Genomic DNA, 14,266 nt, shown 5'->3' on the forward strand with positions numbered 1-14,266 from the left:
CCTGAGCTGAATGCACGATTTGCCGGGGAAAAGCAGGAGGAGAAAAGCACGGAGGGAGCGTGGGGTGGTTTTTCGGGTCAGTGCCGTGTCTGCAGGTGAATCGGAGCAGGTTTTGCTCCCACGTGGCGCAGAGGATGCTCCTCCTTTCCCCTTGTCCCCCCCAGCACTCAAACTTGCACCAAACCCCTCTTGGCTTTCAGTGAGCTCAGCAGAGACGCGAGCAGGTGGCTCCCATCGCCCCGGCAAAAGCCGCACGCCGGTATTTTCCTACGGAAAGGACAAAATCAAGAGCTTTTCCAGGCTTGCAATGAAGGGGTTGGATGTGAGCTGGGAAAATCCCTGCAAGGAAAAGCCTCGGGGTGAAAGGAGAGAGGGGAGAAATTCAGCTTGCTGAGAAAATTACAACCCTAAAGGGATTTTTCCAAACTGGTTTTTGGCTTGAAGAAGCAGTAGCGCAGGGATAACCCTTAGGATAGATCTCTGCAAAGCCCGGCCCAAGCAAACCTGGCCTTTTGGGGCAAAGCCCAGAAAACCCATAAGCAGCTTCAAATAAGAAGCTACACTTGAATTTTCCCCATCTCACGAGGCACCGGGAGGGGGTGGAAACAGCAGCTCAACCAAACCGCTCAGATAGAGACTATATAAATATCTCACCCAGATCAAAACTTGACATATTCAGCCCTTTCCTTTCATGTTTGCAAAACACGGCTCTGATTTTCCACGGCTGTAACACAAACCCCCGCGAATGTTTGACGGCGACATATTTCAGGCGACAAGCTGAGCGCCAGCTCGGATTTCGGCGATGCCAAAAAAACTCTGATTGCAGATGGGGCTTCCCAAAAATCTACGGGGGGGTGTGGGTGACCAGACCCTGGGGCTCCATCTCCATCATTATCCCTGGTCCGGCCACTCGCCTCCTCCGCACGGCCTCGTTTTCTCATCTTGACGGCTCTTTAACCCACTTCTGGCCCTGCCCTAGGCGGCTTTTGCTGGCCAAGATTGAGCTTGTTAGATATTAAAAATAAAAGAGCTGTCTTACAAGGGGCGATGCTCCCAGGAGGGATGTTTAACATGTCAGGAATGATGCGGCCGACCTACCGCACAAGCGGCTTTGTTTGGGTAAAGAAAAGGGCTTTTTGTTACAAGGCGATGGGTAGAAACCTTAAAAATATTCCTAATAAAGGCACAGGTGATTTTGGGATGGGAAGGATCCCCAGCGCTCGGGATCTTGTTGCTCCTCGTGGATGTGGCAGCGACGGGGGCACCGTGTGATGTATAAAGTGACAATAAAAGCAAGATTCCCCCCGCAAAACGACATGGGAGGTATATGAGAGACACAGAGAGACAGTAAAAGCAGTGGGAGTTTTGGGCACGTGCCCCCCTGTGTGTCCCCAGGAGATGGGGCTGGATGCTGATGGATCCCACGTGAAATAAAGCGCCAGGAAGGGACAAAATTCATGGGGCACGTCCTTCTTCCCCAGGACGCCGGCAGCTCCGGCCAAGGATGCTGTCAGCCACGGAAAAGCCATCTGCCTGCCCAGTTTTGGGAGCGAGCGCTCGGCCTCCGCAGCTCCCGGAGCAAAGGGAGGCAGCGCGATGGGTGCGCCAACCCCAAAATGAGCCTTTTTGCAATGATTTTTAGCCATTTGCTGAAAAAGCACAGTGCAAACTGGCTTTTTTTTTGGGGGGGGGACAGCATTTCTCTATTGAGTGCTGAGAGATGCTTAAAGCAGCTGATGCTTGGGATACAGGAAAGCAGCAAAGTCCCAGCATGGTTTGAAGAGCCCAAACCTGGCTCGGGGATGCCCAAACCTGACAAACTCACTCATGAGACCCTATTGAACGCCACAATCCTCGTCCCGCATCATTTTATAACCCACGTTCCTCCCCCAAGGGCCACAAGTGCCCTCTAGACCCATCGCAAACCAACTTTTTCCTCTTCTTTTTCCCCACCAAAACAGGCACCGCAAACACCCGCACGCCCGCTCGCACAAATCGGCAGCAGAAGAGCGATAGCCCAATTTGCAGTGATTTAAAAACAGGATAAAGGGTAGAAAAGCAATCCATGGATATGATGGACATCTTGCCGCTGGGGAAAAGCTCGGGGGATGTGTTTTTCCTTGGAAATTATCTACCTGTGACCTTAAAACAGTGGCAGAGGTGGAAAGGAGATCCAGGTGGGAGGCAGGACTGGATTTGGGATGTATTCCCGTGCGGATTCGATTACTGACCACGTGTTGGGCAGTTGGGATGCTCAGGATGCTCGGAGCAAACCGGGGAGGGAGAAAAAAGCAGCAGCCGCAGCCCCGCAGCACATAAAACCCATCACGGGGGGGACGGCAAAAAGGGATGCCAGAGATGCACAATGCTTTCCCGTCCCTGGTTCAGCTAAATCTGAGCCTAAACTCAGCGGTCCGTGGTCCTCCAGGGATTGTTTAGGAGCTGCTCGCGATGCTGGGGAAGAATCGGCTCCTTTGTGTCGAGCTCTCCCCGCTCAAGCCCGCAGAATGCGGCCGCCGCTCCCCCCCCGCGCCCTGCAGCAGCTGACGGTGCCTTTCCGGAGAGGAAAAAGTACATTATAAATAAAAAGAATAATAAAACGAGGAGATAGCGAGCTCTGCTCATCCCTGGATCAGGCGGCGCTTGGCAAAGCCTCTGAGGCTCCGGAGAGCAGCCGGGTCTCGCTGTGCTCATTAAAGAGCCGCCACCTGAGACCCTAGAGTGGGTGATTTGGGGGGGCACGGGGAGGGGGACGCGTGGGGAAACAGGGGAAAGAGAAGAATGATTGCCTGCGAACGCACAAGAAATCAAATTGCACGGCTCCCCCTCCGTCGGGATGCGGGGAGGGGAAAGTTTCCTGCCCCGCTGATTTTACCTCCTAGGAGCCCCGTTTTTGGGGATGGAGTTGGGGTGAAAAACCTCAACAAAGATAAGCGGGAGTCAAAATGTTCATTGGGGATCAGGGGGCTGCTGCTCCATGCTGGGTGTCCCCTCCCTCCCATCTGTGGGGTTTAGGGCACCCCCTTGCATACCCAAAGGGTTGGGGGTCTCCTGGGTGCTGCAAAATCCCCCTAAACACTCATGGGGGTCCCCAGGGCATGGACCCCCGTACGGAGCGAGCGGAGCCAGGAATGGGACTCGCAGCCGGAGCCCCAGTACAGAGCGGGGACGGGGATACTGGTCCCCTCTGTGATGCTCAGGGGTGAGGGACGAGCATCCCCCATCTTCTCATCCTGTCTCCAGTACCCAATTACCGGGTCCAAAACAGCTGCCCTATTAACACATCCACTATTAATTGCTCCCCTATTAATGTCTCCCCCATTAACGGCTCCAACACCAGCACCCCATTAATCAGCTTCAAACCCCAGTTCGGGGGGGGCAGCCCATTGACGGGTCCAAACCAGTCGCTCCATTACCAAGTGACTCCAAAACCAGTCTCCCATTATTGAGTCCAAACTGGGCACTTGCCCCCCACCCCACAGCCCCCCCAAGTCCTTGGGGGTGCAAACCCCAAATACGCCACACTCTTACAGGGGTACAGGTGGGTTATTTTTTGCGGGGGTGACACTCACCCAGCACCAGGTCCAGCAGGTCCCAGAGCAGCAGGCACAGGAGGGGGCTCATTGTCCGCATGATGCCCACGGGGGGGGCAGCCCCATTGGGGGGCTCACCGGCCCCCCAGCCCTTTATCCGGGGGGCAGGCGGGCATGGCGGTGGGGGGTTCAGCCTGGGTTTTGTGTCCCCCCCCCGCAGCTCCTCGGCCCGCACCCGTCGCTGCTGCCGCCCTAAGCCGATTTATTGCAGCGGGAGCGGAGCGAACTGGCGGCCGCCCGCCCCCGGGCCCCCCCCGCTGCTGAGCCCGCCCCGGCCCGGCCCCCGGGAGGGGCTATGGGGGGGCGGTGAGGATGCGGGAAAGGACGGAGAAAGGGATGCAGGATCTGGGGGGAGGTGCGGGCAGGGTTGGGGTGTATTGGGGGGGTGGAAGGAGGGAGCTCAATTTAGGGAGGGGGAGCAGGGGTTGGGAGGGTGCACAGGAGGCAATGTGCGATCCAGCGGGGGCAGGGGAAGGATGCGGGATGCAGGCAGGAGAGCAAGATGCAGGCAGAGATGTGGGGTGCAGAAGAGGGAAGGACGCAGGCAGAGATGTGGGGTGCGGGCAGGGATGCGGGGTGCAGGCAGAAGGGCAAGATGCAGGCAGGGATGGGGGGTGCAGGCAGGGATGCAGGCAGAAGGGCAAGATGCAGGCAGGGATGCAGGCAGGAGGGCAAGATGCAGACAGGGATGTGGGATGCAGGCAGGGATGCAGGCAGGAGGGCAAGATGCAGACAGGGATGTGGGATGCAGGCAGGGATGCAGGCAGGAGGGCAAGATGCAGACAGGGATGCGGGATGCAGGCAGGGATGCAGGCAGGAGGGCAAGATGCAGGCAGGGATGCAGGCAGGGATGGGGGGTGCAGGCAGGGGTGCGGGCAGAAGGGCAAGATGCAGACACAGATGCGGGATGCAGGCAGGGATGCAGGCAGGGATGCAGGCAGGAGGGCAAGATGCAGGCAGGGATGCAGGCAGGGATGGGGGGTGCAGACAGAAGGGCAAGATGCAGACACGGATGCGGGATGCAGGCAGGGATGCAGGCAGGAGGGCAAGATGCAGGCAGGGATGCAGGCAGGGATGGGGGGGTGCAGGCAGGGAGGCGGGATGCAGGCAGAAATGTGGGGTGCAAGTAACCAAAGGGAGCCCTGGGACTGCAGTTTCCATGTGCCCCCTCTTCCTCCAGCAGTTCCCTGCATCCCAGGATCCAGCCCTGGAAGCACTGAGTCCCCCCCAAAACCCACCCAGCGGCTGGGGACGCACCCCCTCTGTGGCCCTGCTTTGCAGTGACCTTGTTTTCCTCCGGCTCCCCAGATTTAATTAGTTCCTGGACATAGAGGAAAACACAAATACTGTTTACACATAGCGCAGGTAGAGATTGGGGCAGCCCGGGGCTCACAAACAGCCATGGCAGAAGAGATCAGGGGGCTGGAAGAAGCTTCTCCTCCAGGTTCGAGGCCTTTTTTCTGTTGCAATTCCACCTTAGAAGCAGCATTTCCCTAAAACACACCTTTTTTCTTTACAAAATCAGTTTTACCACTGTTTTTCACTGCTTTTCCCAGTCCCTTGTGCTCACCCCAAAACCTTTTCTTACAGCCCTCAAACCCGGCTTAACGCCACCGCTTCCCAAAATCAGGCGAAAGCCCCTCAAAAGTCAACCCCATGTAAAATAACACTCCCCTAAACCAGCATCCTCTTCTGGGGGTTATATTTGCCAAAAAAAAAAGCATAAGGACTGAAGGTGTCCCTGGGGTAAGGATGGGGAACAGCCTTCAGACTCCAGCACAACCAGCGACACCACTCTGGTGGAAATTGGTGAGTTGGGGCTTGTTTCTTAAATCCCCACCTTGAAAGCATCAGGCTCTGTGTAGATCAGTGCATAAAAAATACTAAATAAAACCAATTAGTTGCTGCAATTCCCCTGCGTGAGCTGGATTTTCGTTCCCCTCTCGCTCCGCTTTCCATCCGCTGGGAAAAGCCGCAGCTCGTTCTTGCGCGGAGCCGTCCAGAAAGCAAATCTGGCTTTGTTTGATCCTGGATTTGACGGCTCCCCGAGAGACAGCGCCTTTTCCTTTGCTCTCCTGGGTTTATAACAATGAGAGGAAGAAGAACCGGCACCCGTGGGGCCGCATCCCAGCAAACCCTAAAAAAGCTCCGGCCTAACTAGGCGGCCTGGAGGTAAAACCGAGTTCAGCCAAGCCCAACGTGCTGTTGTTTGGTTTCAAGCCACTCTGCGGGGTTAACAGCCCGCGCTCGACCCAAATGGTGCTGTCAGCTCCTGTAAGAGCCGCTCCTCGAGATGTCTCCACCGAGATGAGCTTCTTCCTCTTGTATTTTTGCCGCAAACCCCCGGCTCCATCACTCATCAGCCCCTTTTTCTGCTCCCATCCCAAGCAAGCGGGAATAACCCGATTTTAATTTATCCCAGGGAGGCACACGGAGCATTTTTCCCCCCTTGTACGCATAGGCGAGGTGAGTAAAGAGTGGAGATTTTATGCTGGGAACTGGAGAAAGGTCGTATCCAGCTAAAAACCATGCAGGAGACGTCCAACAGCTACACCCCACCATATAAAAACACATTTAAAATAAAATCCCACGCCTTCTCAAGCTGAATTTTAGCCCTTTAGCTCTGTCTTTTGGCTGGACAACCTTCCCCCAGAGCAAAAGCAACGAGCCGGTGAGAGAAGCATCAACTAAATAACTCGAAACATTGAGAGCAGGACTTGTTTTTCCGTGGCAAAGTGGCTTTGGCAGCCTCCAGATTTCGTATTCGAGCGCAGGGAAACCCAGAGAGAAGCGAACGGGCCCGTCAGCTGCATCCCAGGACATCGAAGGAGACAGTAAGTGATGTAAATTGGGGGATAAAAATCCTGCCGTTTGTATTGGGTGTCTGGCTCAGTTGGGTTTCGCCTGGGTTTTAATTTTGTGTGAATCCAGCGGCTGGTAAAAGCTCCTCGGTTGAGAGCCCTGGGGGCTTTGGGCCCCTAGAAAAGAAGAAAATGAACCAAACCGATGGGGAATGATGCTTCTTCCCCAGCTAAACACAGCCATCCACACCATGAAAGGGGTTATTCCATGTATTTTTCAATAAATCAGGGTTTCCCCACAGCCCCAGCCCATTGCCAAAGGCCAGATCGCTTCTTCATCATGCCCTGAAAATATACATCCCTATTTTGGGATGGAGCTCTCGTCCTCCCGTCCTTCCCACCTTCATGAGGGATGGATCCAGCTTGGAAAAACTAGGTCCAAAGCTTTAGCCCTTTGGGAGCAGCTTAAATCCAGGGCAGAGTCTTGCGGATGAGTCTCCTCCATCTGTCCTCAGCGACCCCGATTCGGCACCAAAAAAAGGCTCCAAAAGGCAACAACTTCTCAGCTCCTCTCTCCTGACCTTTCCAGAAGAAGCCCGTGTACTAATTAGCCGAGTAATAACGTGGCGAGGATGTGATTCCTCATTAGCTTTTGCGAGATTCCCAGCTACATGACTGATATGCATCTACAAGAAAATTAACTGGGGTGCCAGGGCTCCATAATCAAGATTAATGAGGGAAAAGAGCAGCACGTGGCTCCCCCTGCCCTTCACGGGGGGTTGAGCGCACCCCAAAAAATGGGGCCAAAGCCCAAATTGGTGGGATGTTCCTCAACAGAAACTCCCCACCGAGCCTGGAATAACCCAAATTTTCCCTGAATCTCAATGTAATATATTCAGGATCTCAGCTGGTCCCAAACACCCCGCACTTGCACCATCCCCACTGCTGGAAAATGCTTGTATAGAGCTGGAATAATAAGTTAATAAGGAAATATTATAAATAATAATAAATGGGGTTAATGGTAATACAGACAGTGCTTAATCTGCTCCTCAACATGCAAAATTCCTTTGCTTGTGAGCTAAAATGACACTAATTCACCCCAAAGCATCAGCATCCCAATAGGATGGAGAGGAGATATCACCTGTGTTGCAAAGAGTGTTCTCATGGTATGAAGGGTTAATTAGCGTTGATGGAGATATATCCTCGGCTAATTGCCCCATAGAATAATGAACCCCGCCACGGTGCTCCCAAACCCCACGTCATCCCTCGGTGCCTTGAAACTGGGGGAAAATTCAATCAAATCACAGGTGCTTGACTTCAAATAATCCCTTTTACTCCTCCCAAGCAGTTTTCCTTCAATAATAGAAACAAAAAGCCAATAAAACACAAACACATCACCATGGGATGACCCAACACTCTGCATTGAACCCAAACCCTTTTCCTCCACCCAAGCTCCGGCTTTTCCCACCCGCAACATCTGGTTTTGAGCAATAAAAAACCACCATAAAATGAACCAACTGCGTTCCTTCCATAAGTATTTCTTAGCGAAGCAGCTGGAGCCAAACCCACCGTTTCCCTGGTTGGAAAAGCATCTCATTGCATTTATTTTCAGCGTATTATTAAGCGCTGAATTCCCTCGACCGAGCCCGCTCCGGCCAGGTAATGCGAAGTATCAAAGCCCTGTGATGCGGGAGGGAATTAAAGCGATTTGTTCGATGCTTTTCTCCTCCCTTGACAAGCCCAGCGGTGGCAAAACCACGAGGAGCAAAGAGAGCATCGTCACATTAACGAGGGGCTTTTCACAGCGCGCGCATTGTAATTAATAAACTATAATTAATACGTTCCGGCGTCGATGCAGAAAAGCAACAGCAAACCCCAGAGCCCCCAAACCCACCGCCTAAATGTGCTTTTATCCCCAAATCTCCCCAAATTAAGGTATTAGTCAACCTTGCTTTACACACACTGCGCATTGATTGATTCCCAGGGCTGGTGTTTGGGGCTAGAATGATTCCATTATTATTTATAATGATAATTATAAATCCACGCTGGTGGCTAATGCGTTTCAAAAGGTATTATTTCATTTATCTACGCAACAAAATGGGACTTATAGCTAAATATATAGTCACACAAGAGAGAGAAACAGCCCTTCTATACAGGCAGAATTCAGAATATAAGTCTCCATATGTTCAGCCCTGTCCTTCCCTAGAGTCAGTGAGTCAATATTAAGGCTGGATTTACTATTTTCCACCAAAATGAGTGAATAAAATCATAGTTTTTAAAAACCGCTGCAGTATTTCATGCCTGTAAGTCACCCAAGGAGGGGGTTTGGGTTTGAATATCATGTTTTTGGAATAACAGGGAGTATTTTGAAAGGATTAGTGTGGCCTGTCTCCCCCTCCCCTCAGTTGGAGGGTTTGCAGTGTTTCAGCTGCAAAGAACATTTTGTTACAGAAATCTGCCTTAAAAAACCCCAAATTGAAACATTTCATCTGCTGCGATTTTTCCCCCAAACCCACGATTTACCCAAAACCTTAGTATTTTATTCCGTCCTAGAATAGCCTTAATTTGCCCCCCTAATTATTTGGGGTCTGTGCTTTGCCCAATGTACCCGATGCTCCTGCATCTCCAAGCCAGAAGGGGCCAAAAAATCCCCTTTAACACCAACCACCATGGGAGAGATTTGGCTTTTTTAATAGGATGCTCATCCCAAAACCACCTCGAGCAGTCCACAGCCCTCAGTTCCCTCCAAGAAACATCTCCCGGCGCTAAATGAATCCTCCTAGGGACTATATAAATATAAAAGTGCATATGCACAGAGATATATATATATATATATACACACACACATAAGACGTTTGAGAGGATGTCTTCACAGCTGTACAAATAGGCTGATGACAGCTATGGGATGGATATAAATAAGATTAAAAGTTGCAGACGCCCTTTCCACAGCATTTTCCCCACCTCCATCCCCCCATCCTCCAAACTCCTTATTTTTGCACTAAAATGATGGTTTTTTTGCACACATATGGGTCAAATGGCCTCAAAACCTGCTCAGGACCAGCCTCATGGCCTCTTTTTTTAAATGGAGTTGCTGGGGGTTACATCCATCCTCATCTTCACCGAACTAGTTGCCACCAAGCAATGCCAGATACAGATACAATTCTCCTTTTTCCCCAATAAACCCAGTTCAAAAAGCCCCACTAATGATCAATCAGGGCCTCTCAGCCTTGGGAAGGAGTTAAATAAATATTCAGCAACAATTTTAGGATCTTTTTTCCCGTCCATCCCCTTGGCTCCATCCTTGTTCTGTCCCCACAAATTTGGGGTGAACCCTCTCAACCCTCAAAGCTCCAAGTTCTAGAAAAAGATGCTCTTTTTCAGCATCTCTCTGTTGAATGAATAATGGGATTTGCAAGAGAGCATCAACTTTGGCGAGCAAATAATGGGGGATTTGCAATGGAACGTCACCTTGGTGAGCATATAAGGAGGGATTTGCAGTGGAACATCACCTCGGTGACCAAAAAAATGGGGGGTTTGCAATGGAGCATCACCTTGGTGAGCAAATAAGGGGGGATTTGCATCAGAGCATCCCTCGGCTGAACAAATAACGGGGGGTTGCAATGGAGCATCCATCCATTGAACAAATAATGGGGCAATTTGCAATGGAGCATCACCTTAGTGAACAAATAAGGGGGTCTGCAATGGAACATCAACTCAGTGAACAAATAAAGGGGGTTTGCAATGCAATGTCACCTTGGTGAGCAAAAAATGGGGAGTTTGCAATGGAACATCACCTTGGTGAACAAATAACTGTGAGTTTATATGAGAGCATCCCTCTGCTGAACAAATAACGGGGGGTTGTGAAGGAACATCACCTTAGTGAACAAATAATGGGGGGGTTGCAATGGAACATTCTCTGTTGGACAAATAACGGCGAGTTTGCAATGGAATATCACCTCAATGAACAAATAACGGGGGGGTTGCAATGGAGCATCATCTTAGCGAACAAATAACGGGGGGTTTGTGATGGAACATCACCTTAGTGAACAAATAACGGGGGGTTTGCAATGGAGCATCATCTTAGTGAACAAATAACGGGGGGTTTGTGATGGAGCATCACCTTACTGAACAAATAATGGGGGTTTGTGATGGAACATCACCTCAGTGAACAAATAAAGGGGGTTTGCAATGGAGCATCACCTTGGTGAGCAAATAACTGTGAGTTTATATCAGAGCATCCCTCTGCTGAACAAATAATGGGGGATTGCAACAGAACATCACCTCAATGAACAAATAATGGGGGGTTTGCGATGGAACATCACCTTAACAAACAAGTAACGGGGGATTGCAATGGAGCATCACCTCAGTGAACAAATAACGAGGGGTTTGCAATGCTACATCACCTCAGTGAACAAATAACTGGGGGTTTGCAATGGAGCATCACCTTGCTGAACAAATAACTCAGAGTTTGCAAAGGAGCATCTTTACCTGAACAAATAACGAGGGGGTTGCAACAGAGCATCCCCTTGGAGAACAAATAACGAGGAGTTCACCAGTAAAACACGACACAAGGAGTGAGGAGAGCGAGGAAACACCCACCCTGAGCTGAGCTTGTCACCGTCTTTAGCAACTGGAACAAATCTGAAGTGTCGACCGAAACTGTGTTAAGCATTCAGGGAGACAAATGCCAGGCCCGGGAATAAAGATCGGCTGCTCCCGTTTATTTCCATCAGGCAATAATAACCCGCGCCTTTGCTTTATGAAGTCGAATTTGTTACGGTGGATGAGCTGTAAAAAATGGTGGAGTTGTGGGGGGAGAGGAGAAAATAGAGGCTATAAATAAATTTGTAATTTTAATATGCATTACCATGTAATTGAGAGGGTAAAGGATGGAGATGGTGCTGGGTCGGAGCTACCTACAGCCTCCCATGGGTTTTTTTGGCTGAGCTACAAGTCTCTGGGGATAGATCCTATTTGAGTCAGATGGTGGCTTTGGCAGGGCATGCAGGAGCCCAGAAAAGAGTGGAGAAAGGGGTAAATAACATTTCCCGGTCACGACAAGGCACGGCGAGCGATGAGCAAGAAAGCAGAGCCAAACAGCTGAGCCTCAAAGCTCCCGCACTCACAAGGAAGTGGATTTGGGATTGGAACATAGGAATAATTGCTAATTTATCCCTGATATGCAGTGAGGGCTCCAGGAGAGCAGCAGCCTGCCCTTGGATGGGTGCAAGGGGATGGATTTCCTCTTGGGGAGAAGCACTGGTGTGGGGAGGCTTGGGATAAAATGGGACCAGTGAATGGATGCAGCATCCTTTGGGATGGATGCAGCATCCCTCGGGATGGATATCAGTGTCCTTTGGGATGGATACAGCATCCTTCGGGTTGGATACAGCATCCCTCAGGATGGATATCAGTGTCTTTTGGGATGGATGCAGCATCCCTTGGGATGGGTATCAGTGTCCTTTGGGATGGATACAGCATCCTTCAGGATGGATACAGCATCCTTCGGGATGGATGCGGCATCCCTCAGGATGGATATCAGTGTCTTTTGGGATGGATGCAGCATCCCTTGGCATGGGTATCAGTGTCCTTTAGGATGGGTACAGCATCCCTTGGGATGGATATCAGTGTCCTTTGGGATGGATGCAGCATCCCTTGGGATGGAGGCATCATGGAGAGGAGGGATGATGGGTCCCAATAGCTTGCAAAGCTCCAGCCTTGTTCTGCAGAGCTGGCACTTAGCAGCTGTTAAAAAGAATAAATGATATATATCTATATCGATAAATCTCCTCCTCTTAATGGTCAAGGCCACTTTCACAGTGGAAATTTTCAGCGCAAAGCCAGAAAAACCCAGCTGCTGCTCTACACAATAGGGAAAAACCCTCTTGCCAACCCCAAATCCAACCCATGCAATGTGTTTCCAACCTCGAGAAAGAGGCAGAGAAAGACAGACAGACACACAGATGGAGGGACAGTCACCTTTAAAAGCAGAGGGCAGCCCCCCACCAGCTGCGGGCTGTTGCAGGTGGCCATAAACCATGAGGATTTTAATCTGTTTTGCTAAAATACATTTTGGCATCATCTCCCCTGTTGCGGGGTTGTTTGCGCAGCTGCATTTTGGGGCCGCTCGCTTTGCAAACGGAGCGAGCGGTGACTTGGGGAGCACACGGACTTCCCTCCCATCACACTGCTCACCTTCCCTTTACTGATTTTTTTGCAGTGTTTTATAAAGCAAATTTCCCTTCAGGTAGCAAAGGTGCCGGGCTCAGCAGAACCCGGCCCCGCTGCCATCTCAGCGCCGAGATCTCTGATATTTATTTACCGATCGCTCGCTCGCAAAAGCCTGTCAGGTCTTTTCTGTGTCTTGGTGCTTTGCTCCTCCGTGCCTGAGCTTCGCTTGTATTTCAAGGGGCTGATCCAGCACAGGTTGGGGGCTTATAGGATGTTAATAGCATAATATATATATTTTTTTGGCATGGAAGAGTTGCTTAATAAAACATCTGCATCTTGGGGTGGGTTCATACCCAGCGTAGCGTGTCCCCCCACAAAAAGCAGGGATGCTGATGGCAGTGGGAGCTTTGCCAGCCCTGATTTTATCCCCTTTTGACCTCGGCTCTTCTGTGGATGCCCGAAAACCTTGGGAAAAGCTGAGGCTGAGAAGGCAGAGCTCAGCGGGACCCAGGCAAACGCGATCAGACAGGTCCCCTCCAGCCCTTGGCACGGCAGGAGCAGGGGGGGTTTGCTGGCTCCTACCTCCCCGTACCAAGGTAAATCCATCCCCGCTGTATCCGCAGAGGGATTTCCAAGGCATGGGGGCGATCCTGGGCTTGCAATGGGGGTCAAGCGGCTTTTCCGCCGCTTCTCATCACCCAAATCCCCGGGAGCAAACAAGCAGCCGGCGCCTGTTTAAACAGAGATGCCGTCAGGCTGTTTGCGCTCCCACAGAAAGAAGCGTCACCCGCGCCTCTCGCGGCCATCACCTAAATTCTCCTTGCGTCCCGTATTCCGAGCTTCACCTCCCTTCGCCATTCACCTCCGAGCATCCGTAGCCTGAAGGGATTGCCCTGGTCACCCAACCCGACCTTTGCCAGCGGGAAAAATTGAGTTAGTTTCCAGCAAATCCACCACAATTCCTTTGTATCTCTGCTCCAAGCCACCCTCTGTATCCATATTAAGACAACTTACACCAGCTGCATCATCCAGACCTTCCTCCTCCTCACTCCCAGCATCTCTACGCCCGCTTTGTTTTCACGTATTACCTCCCCAAGCCCATAAATCTGCGGGTTTGAAGCATCAATAAATGTTTTTACACATTGTCAGGGGAGCTCTTACGATGCCTGTATCACCTTGGGCACATACGATGTTTCACGGAGCATCCATCCATCTCCAGAGTGTGTGTTTTCTGCTCTAGATACTGACTTTAAGCACCGTCCATCACCCAGCGAGAAAGACAGATAACAAGCAACACATGCCGACGCAAACAGGTGAAATTTGGGCACTGGGGAAGTTTCCAGCCAAATACCCTGTTTATTTCCACATGGTGGAGTCTCCTTCCCAAAGGTGTAAATGGGATTTGCTTGTTTGCGTGCTTTTTTTCCCCAGTAGCAATGTATTTGCTTTAAAATAAAGGTGAATTATGCAAGATCTCTCAGGGTTAGCAAACATGACTACGAGCAAAATCAACTTCGTTTTGACCCAAATTAAAGAGATATAGGTCAATTCCTCAATATCCAAGCCCCGCAATGGGGTTTGCAGCATTGCTTTAGTGCATGGCCTTCCCAGTGGATGGGTCAAAGTGGATGCTTTTCAGCCCAAAAGCCTCAAGCTGGTCCTGAATTTCAGGTGTTGGGTACAAGGAGCAGTTGCACAAGG

At 50.9% G+C, this 14,266-nt stretch overlaps 1 protein-coding gene across 1 annotated transcript in view; it reads right to left on the minus strand.

Annotated features, from left to right (window-relative positions):
* Positions 1 to 3,663, minus strand: part of IGSF21 (immunoglobin superfamily member 21) — a gene marked incomplete at its 3' end in the record, with an annotated part of 40,127 nt that extends 36,464 nt beyond the window's left edge. Inside the window, exon 1 of the mRNA XM_080358914.1 lies at positions 3,573 to 3,663. Within this exon, the coding sequence (XP_080215040.1) occupies positions 3,573 to 3,633 (61 nt within the window). The 5' untranslated portion in view covers positions 3,634 to 3,663. The remainder of the gene's footprint in view (positions 1 to 3,572) is intronic.
* Positions 3,664 to 14,266: the final 10,603 nt, after the last annotated feature.

The sequence above is a fragment of the Nesoenas mayeri genome (assembly GCF_963082525.1).
Source record: "Nesoenas mayeri genome assembly, chromosome: 24".
In the NCBI taxonomy this organism is placed as follows: domain Eukaryota; kingdom Metazoa; phylum Chordata; class Aves; order Columbiformes; family Columbidae; genus Nesoenas; species Nesoenas mayeri.